This window comes from Cynocephalus volans, chromosome 9 (genome assembly GCF_027409185.1).
Source record: "Cynocephalus volans isolate mCynVol1 chromosome 9, mCynVol1.pri, whole genome shotgun sequence".
Lineage (NCBI taxonomy): Eukaryota > Metazoa > Chordata > Mammalia > Dermoptera > Cynocephalidae > Cynocephalus > Cynocephalus volans.
In genome coordinates this window covers 134,921,920-134,930,889 of record NC_084468.1, presented here as the reverse complement: position 1 = coordinate 134,930,889, position 8,970 = coordinate 134,921,920, and the positions used below count along the sequence as shown (strand labels likewise).

The 8,970-nt window shown below is 42.9% G+C and overlaps 1 protein-coding gene across 1 annotated transcript in view; it reads left to right on the top strand.

The window, feature by feature from the left end:
* The first annotated feature begins 8,023 nt into the window (after positions 1-8,023).
* TMEM154 (transmembrane protein 154) overlaps positions 8,024-8,970 on the top strand; it is a 36,242-nt gene continuing 35,295 nt past the window's right edge. Inside the window, exons 1-2 of the mRNA XM_063107489.1 lie at positions 8,024-8,158; positions 8,391-8,544. Coding sequence (XP_062963559.1) covers positions 8,024-8,158; positions 8,391-8,544 — 289 coding nt within the window. The remainder of the gene's footprint in view (positions 8,159-8,390; positions 8,545-8,970) is intronic.

The window sequence follows — 8,970 nt, the reverse complement described above, 5'->3', positions numbered from 1 at the left end:
AACCCCCTACAAGTATTTACACACAAAAACCCAAACATTCAAACCTCCATCTTACTGCATCAGATTTTTTTTTTTTTAAAGAGGCAATATGTTTTGCAAAGGACCCTAAGGAGATGGGATAGACAGGTTAATGCAATAGAAAGAAACAACTCTACACCAGAGGAGAAGAATTTAGGCAGGGTGTGTATCGTGGCTCATTCCAGTGAATGCTCCCCTTTGCAAACATCCAGGAATTAAACTCCTGGCAGGGAGACAGTAAGAATTATTTTACTTGTTTCTGATTCAGTAACTTGGGACCATTTACAAATGTAGGTGCCCAGGTGCAAAGAAAAGATTTTTTTTAATCCCATTAAAAGGGCCATTTTTAAAAATCCCATTTAAAAGGGCCATCTTTCTGTAGTTCTTTTGTTCTTCCAACATGTATCAATTGGTTCTAGGCTCTCCTGTGGAGCAGAGCTTTGAGAAAAATGAAGTCTTAAAGTTAACTCAATATGGACCCTGCTTTCCAGAAGCAGACCGTCAATTTGTGCAGAAAGAGGTTGCCTAAATTATATAATCTGAATATAATGTGATAAATGTCATGAATATAGCTTAAATGCTGCAAATGCTATCAACATCCTTTCTCTCCAATAAACACTTCTATGAAGATGGCTTCTAACGCAACTGTCTAGCGACTGAGGAATCCAGGAGTGCCATGGATGATAATGTAGCATGACTCAGCTGGATCTATTGCTGGCTCTGGACTGAGTAGTGGTCCCTGCAGGAGGAGGGTAGAAGAGGACAGTGGTGAGTGAAGTGTGAACAGCCCCATCTTTCCAAAGGCTCTGCAGTATGACCTGATAGCCATGTTTCTCAAATTTTCACTGCTTACCAAAAGCCGTTGTTATTTTCTCCTCTGACTTTTTTCATTCAGGTTTGCAACTCCGAATGAAGAATCCTAACAGATGTATTAATCTGCTGTTGCTGCACTAATGCTATGTAACAAATAATCCTAAAAACCTCCATAGCTTATAATCATAAGCATTTATTTTCATGCTCATGGATCTGCAGGTCAGCTGAGGTTTGGCTGATCTAAACTGTACTAGGCTGAATTCCATGGTTCTGATCTTGGTGGGGATCTGCTTTGCATTATGGGGCTCATATTCAGAGATCATAAAAATGCAAGATCACAGGAACACAAGAAGGCAAGCTAAAGTCTGTGATGGCTCTTACAGACCTTTGCCCAAACCTGGCATACTGTCTCTCCATTCAGATTTCTTTGGTCAAAGCAAATCATCACACATGGCCTGGCCCAACATCAATAAGGCAGGGTAATAAACTTTGCCTACTGAAGCTGAAGGAACTACCAAGTCACGAGGGCATGGATGAACAATATTAAGTCAGAGAGGGCATGAAGAACTGGGAACAATGAGACAATCCACTATAGGGGATTGCTACTTTTCACAAAGAGAGAACATAGCAAAGAGATATATGAGCAAGTGACCTCTTGCTGTGTAGTAGAGTTGTTGCTGATCTTTGGGTGCTAAAGCAGTGTTACTCACACCATTGCTTGGTGTCACTGGGTGGTTGTAGCTGAAATGATTATCACTGCAGATTTGAAGAGTTTTGTTCCTGGCTTCAGATAAGCTTTGCACCTACTGCATCACAGTGAAGGAACCACTGCATGCTTATTTCTGGTGTACTTGCCTGTTTATTTCCTTCCTCCTGCCCCCACTTCATAATTGTTATGCTTCTCCAATCAACCATGTTTATGGCTGCTCCATTTCAATTCAGTAATACTCAGCCATTTGGCAGTTCTGCAAGTCACCACCCTCCACTCTTATCCAGCCAGGGCTACTATATTGCTTTACATAGAAGCTTTCATTTCTGGATCTCAGTGATGACAGAAAGGCTCAAGAACCTAGCTGGGTTGTTTATAGCAGGTCCTTGTCTTTAGAAGCTGAGGTCTGCTTCTCCTCTGAAAATCTTTATATGAGCCTATCCCGAAAGCAATCCAATAGACTCATCGTGAGACTGTGAGCATAACTTACTCCATCTTGGAAGCCCTTACCACTTGCTGTGTCTTCTGTGTGACTTTTGCCCACAGAAGTTATACAGTAACTAGGAGTAAGGTAGTCAGAACAATAGGTAAAAATGGCTTGCTGACTGTAAAGAAGGGACTAATGATTAAGTACTGGTATAATAACAACTGGTCTAGCTACACCCATCACAAGACCACCAAAAATAATAATCATTGTCATAAGTAGTGGTGTTAGCTTGTGTCTTAGTTAGTAATTGCTTCTTGGCTTTTTCCATTGCTTTGTGTGAACTGCCTGTATAAACTTGAGCTCAATCGGGGGTGGCACAGAGAAACTTTGCATAAGCTCCTGGGTTTCTGCCCACCTGATCCATTACCCTGTAAGTAAATTGCCCTCCTAATTGAAATTCTTTGCCTTACTACATGGAAGTGCCTGTTTTGTTTTTCAGTTTCAGGATACCTTCTCAGTTTGGTGGGCATTTTGTCTTTGCTCCTCCGTCAGACACTCATGCAATATGAGTACTAAGGCTAGTACTAGAGGTCATCTACTCAGCCTCACTCTTTTACAGATAAAGTAAAGGAAGCTGAAAGAATCTAGTTAGTGAAAGAACAAAGACTAGGACCTTGGATTCTCAAACCAGTGGACCCACAGTGTCTCACCACATCCATCCTTCCCTGAGGGGAGTTTGTTGCAGCGTTACTGAAATTACCATGAATAGAAGTGTCGGGATAGTAGATGAAATTCTATAAGCATGATACGTGTTTGGGGGCCCTGGTCTTTCTCTGTTTACCACCTACCTAAACTCAGTCAAACTAGCAAATTAGACTATTTGGTCCAGGAAAAGGAGGCCACGGCTAAAGTACAAAGACAAACATAAAGAGTTAATTCTCAGCTTTTGATCTTCCAAGGTCCAAGGACCAGAGTTGCATTTTAGAGACAACCCTCCCTACCAACTCTTTGGCATTCCCAAGGCAATTCTAGAAAAACAACAACAACAACAACAACAACAACAAAAAACAGGGAGGTAGAGCATGGGAGTAGGAACCCTGAAATAACTGAAGTTAATCCTGAATAACTGGGAAATCACTGAACTGACTCATAGTATTTGTAAGTGACTGTATTCAGTTAACCACTACCAGAAGAATTGGAATTCAAAATTGAAGCTATAATAGAAAAATAGAGCAATTTACCATTTTTCCATACCCAAGTTTGTGACCTCTAAATTTTGTAACTACAGTCTATTAGCAGGATTATAATACCAGTGACTAGTACCAGAAAGGAAAGTAGGAGTAATGCTGCTAGTTAATGTGTATAGAAAAAGATTAGGAAGAATTTTAAAATGGAATAATCTTGTTTTGCTTTTTATGCATTTTTAATTTTTCTACAGTAAACATATATTGTCTTTGTAATATGAAAAATATGTTATTTGAATTGAAAAATAATCACCTCTTCCCTTGCACGACCCTCTCACACCTGGTACAACATCTTCTCAAGTTTTGCTTATTTGTGGCACTACCCACATACATACCCTGGCACTGCAGTTGTTCCTCCTAGCATCTTTCCTAATTCTTTTCTGATCTGCTATATCCCTCAAATCTTTGTGCCTTCATATTTTCTAGTTTCATTAGTGTTGAGGATTTGGTTGACCAGGGCACTATCCACTGTGAATCTGGACAGTCTAATTAAACAGAAAAAAAAACAAAAACAAAAGAAAAAGCATCGAGGCAACTAATCTGCCCATTTATTATTCTGGAGTGGACTTTGGTATAGATATTTATTAATGGCATATGTCCTGCTTGCAAAAACTTCTGAAGAGACTTAAGGGAAAAAGGGCATTAAGATATGATTTGATAAAGAACAAAACAGCAGTAAAAGGAATTTTAGTTTCTTTTAACAGGTGTGGGAGGCCACAGATGAGAAAGACGGGGGCAGTCAAGTGGGGGAGACAGAAATGCAACCAGGTCTTGGTATATTCTGATGTTGTGGGGCCAGTGGTGAAGATGTGGCAGTTAGTCCAGCCTGTGGGGAGGGAAAGACTTCTTAGAAGGCCTCCTGAACTGAGTCCTGAAAGATGAATTAGAGCTAGCCAGGGAAAGACATGTTCCTAGAAGTGGTAATGAAACCCAGGCAAATAAAAGTTGCACAACCAGGCTTTACTTTTAGTTCCTGGCTTCCTGGCAGTCAAGGCAAAAAGGAATAAAATGATGTGCTATTTATTTCTTACTTTTTGAGAAAAGGAACATATCTTTCTAGGAACTAAAAATGAAACTCTAGAACAGTGATTCTCAAGTTTTATCATGTATAAAAATCCCCTCCATCGTTATTAAAAATGCAGAGTTCTGGACTTCAGTTCCAGAGAACCTAAATCAATAGTTCTGGGGTAGGGTCCAGGATTCTGCATTTTAAAAAAAAACAACCTTTTTTCCCCCTCATTATTATTTTTAATTGACACAAAATAATTGTATACATTTATGGGGTATAATATATTTGGATACATGTATATAGTGTGTAATGATCAGTCACTGTAATTAGCATGTCCATCATTTCAAATATTTGTCATTTCTTGTGTTAGGAACATTCAGAATCCTCTCTTCTAGCTATTTGAAATTATACAATAAATTATTGTTAACTATTGTCACACTACAGTGCTGTAGAACATGAGAATTTATTCCTCCTATCTACCTATAGTTTTATATTCATTGGCCAGCCTCTCCTATCTGCCTCTCCCACACCCTCCATCCTCTAGTAACAACTATTCTACTCTCTACATCTACAAGATCAACTTTTTTAGCTTCCACATATGAATGAGAACATGCAATATTTATCTTTCTGTGCCTGGCTTATTTCATTTAGTATAATCCTCTCCAGACTCATCCATGTTGCTGAGAATGGCAGGATTTCATTCTTGTTTAATGGCTGAAGAGTATTCCATTGTGTATATATACCACATTTTCTTTATCCAATTATCTGTTGATGAACACTTAGGTTGATTCCCTATCTTGGCTATTGTGAATAGAGCTGCAATAAACATGGGAACGCAGGTATCCCTTCAACATACTGATTTCATTTCCTTTGGGTATATACCCAGTAGTGAGATTGCTGGATCATGTGGTAGTTCTATTTGTAGTTGTTTGAGGAACCTCCATACTGTTTTCCATAATGGCTATACTAACTTACAGCACCCACAGTGTGCAAGGGTTCCCTTTTCTCCGCATCCTTGCCAGTATTTGCTATTTTTTGTCTTTTTGATAATAGCCATTCTAACTGAAGTGAGGTGATATCTCATTGTGGTTTTGATTTGCGTTTCCCTGGTGATTAGTTGTATTGAGCATTTTTTCATATACCTGTTGGTCATTTGTATGTTTTCTTTTGAGAAATGTCTACTCAGCTCATTTGCCCATTTTTTAGTCAGATTATTTTTCTGTTTTTGTTCATTTGTTTGTGTGAGTATGTGTGTACCCCTCACCAATCACCAGAACCAATAACTAGAACTTGCTGCTAGTTCCCCATGCCAAAAGCCTGAGCATATCTGAGCCTTCTCTTTTATCCACTATAAAGCTTTCTTACTCCTCTGCCTGCCTTTGGGTCTCTGCCAAAATGCAAGTGATGGTGGCTGACTCCCTTGCTATAGCATGTGCTGCATTAAATAGCCACTGCTTGCTCTCATTTGCTTGGACTTCATTTATTTCCACAGTGTGCATGGATGTGGGTGTGAGAGGATGTGTGTGTGAGAGGGAGCTGTATGTGAGTGTGTCTGAGTGTGTGTGTGTGGATGAGTTTCTGCACATCTGTGTGTGTTAGGACTGGCAAGGTTGGGGCATAAAGGGGAATGTAGAGAAGGAGACTGCATTCACTGTGAGGTCTTATTCCTTCTAGATTTGTTCCCTTGTGGTCCCTCCACTTTTATGGCCCATGGAGTTGGGAATAAAAAGGGGACAAGAAAGAAAGGAAAAGAAACTGGATGAGAGTCACCTCTGTAATACAGACAGTTGACTGTAAAAGCCAGACTCCCTTGTGGAAGGTAATAGAGTCCCTCGAACTGGTAGCTGGGTTCTCCTCCTGCCCTTCTGAGCATCATGAGGCCTCAGGGCATTTCCTAGGCACCATACACTCCTTTCCTGCTGTTGGAAAGCAGGTAGTGTTACCCCTGCTTGTGTGCCTGTCATTCACTCTGAGGCTCCCAGTGCCTCACAGCTGTGACTAAGGCCCTGACTTCCTGCCACCAGTGTATCAGGATTTAATCTGAGGCCGGGTGGCCTCTTGTCAAAATTAATGGTTGGTAAAATTAAAACAAACAGAGGTAAATAGCCCTTTACCTACCACACAGTCTCCCTGTGATTTTAACTGCATCAAAGAGATCACTGAGGTGCTACCATTTTCTGATCAATGATGGTAATTTTCTTCCCCTTAAGATCAGCTTAATCATGCTAAGAGTCTTAGAGAGCACAGGGGTCAAAAGATAATTACATGATTGTGCAGGATTCCTCTGCAGCCCTAGGTTTATTTTGTACATCATTCTAACTGATTTAGTGTTGTGCGCTCAGAAGCAAAGCACAGCACACTTGTTGAAACTGGGAGGAACTCTTTGACCACATAACAGGGCTCAGCAGAGCACTGCAGAATAAGACACTCTGTGTCCAGCCTCGGATACCTGACTCTGCAAAAGCCTCCTCAGTGAGTTGTAGTTTTAAAATCGAAGGAAGCAAGTCTGACAACCTCGCTCTTGCCAAACATATGCCTCAAGCCTGGGATCCAACAATGGTTTTTAGTAGGGCGTAAATGGCAAAATGGAGAGAACTCCCAAGCCCTGGGCCTTCTCCCTTGCACATGTGTGTTGCAGCTGGAGAAATGCGTGCTCGTACAGGAATAATTGCCACCCAAACTCAGAGATTGAGGGTCTTGGAGCCAGTGGTCTATTCACAGGCTCAGCAAGAGTTTGATTAATAGTTCTTTCTCTGTTGTTTTCAAATCAATCATCCAGTTTTGAACATGTCTATTTTTTCTGCTGTTTGTTATGTATTGTCACCTAAGATACGAAAAGCATATTTTATACAGTTGACTTAAATGCCAGTTTAAAACATTAAGATGCATGTTGTAAACCCATTAACAAACTGAATATTACATGAATCACCCACCTATTTCTTGTGGATAAGAACTGAGATAAACAGTGACTAATGACACTGAAAGGCAATGCACCAAAGAAAAAATTCACAGCTGTGTCAGGAGCTGAGGAATTCCAGTCACCTCGTGTGTTTGCACCACCCAGATCACTGAAGACAAGCAACCAGAGAGTGGTGACTCCGATGGTAATCTGCAGGAAAGGGGTTAGCGATGAGATATGTCTGCTGCCTCCACTCTGTTGGTCTCCCTATCTGCCTGTCTCTCTTGGCACCACAACAAACATGATTGTGAAACTGCATCTTGTACTGCTTAGGCCCTAACCCTAAACCACCAGGAGAACTTCAAATAGAACAGAAAAACCTAACCGCACTCTAATCTCCCCTGTACTAGACAGACACCTCCCTCCTGCGTGGTTTCACTTGGGTAGGATTTCCACCCTCACTCTATTTCAATTCAGTCCTTTTTCGTTTGCTGTTAACCACCTCTGAGAAATTTGTTGTCATGCAAGAAGGAAGAAAGGTGAGAAGCAGATCCCCCACTCCCCACCCCCAGGGCACATTCGCCTTTGGAAATGGACCCTTGAAAAGATCATTTCTCTCTGGGGAAGCAGAGAACAACCTTCGGGAGCAGCACCATCCTTTAGCTGCAGATGGGCTTTGTGGGGAGGGGGCGTTCCAGGGTTGAGGGAGGAGGCGGGGCCTGGATGGAGAGGCGTGGCCTGGCCGTTCTCGGACGGGGCAGCTGTCCCTGCTCTCTGGGCCTGTGCTGTCCAACACAGCAGCCACTAGCCATGTGGGGTTATTTAAATTTAATAGAAATTAAATGAAATTTAAAATTCCGTTTGCACTAACCTCCTTTCAAGTACTCGGGAGCCAGTGTGGCTAATGGCTATTGCATTGGACAGAGCAGATTTAGAACATTTCCTTCATCGCAGAAAGTTCTGCTGGACGCTGCTGGCCTCGGCTCGATGCAGCCCCAGAGAGTCACCCGAGGGAATGAGCAAACCCCAGAGTGAGAATGCGCGTGGCCCAGGACCCCCCGTCCCACATCCCGAATGTCATCCGAGCAAGACACTTCCCAGGGGCTAGTTTCAAAAGATGCAGGCCGGGACCCCAGAGAGCTTGAGAGGCGCGCTGACTGAATCCGTGCTCGAAGAGCAACTTCTCTTTTGCAATCCTTGCTGGTCCGACAGGCTCCTTCAGAGTTACATCACTTCCTAAAAAACAGGCAAACACCTCTCCTTCACGTTAGTACCGACCCGAACAAGCAGGAAACAGGAAACGCTCGCGTTTGGGGAGGCTGAAGCCGGCGCGGCAGCCCGGCCGCCGGGGGCGAGCTGACATGCAGGCTCCCCGCGCAGCCCTCGTCTGCGCCCCGCTCCTCGCGCTCCTGCACGCCGCCCAGGGTAAGCCGCCTCCGGCTCCGCTCCTGGGGAGGAGGGTCACGGAGGCTTGCGGGGCGCCCGAGGCTACAGAACTCTGCCGGGGAGGCGACACCCAGCAAATCGAATCCTCCCTACGAAAGAAGTGGAGGGAATTCTGGGGGTGGGGTGGAGGGTGGGTTTTGACTTGGCTGCCGCTGTCTAGTCCCGCTCCAGCTCTCTCGCTCGACTTAACCCTCTAGCAGTCTTTGCCTCCTAGAATGTGTGGGTCCCTGTAATTTACCAGCTTTAATGGGCATATTAAGAAAACCATAAACTCTTTGGCAGTTCTTGTGAAATAATGTTTCGATCGGCTGAAACAGAGGAATAATGACTTTGCTTTTACCAGTGTGCACTGAGAAGTGTGCCGGTTCCAAAAACTCCTGGAAAAACTGTGGTATGGAAATTTCC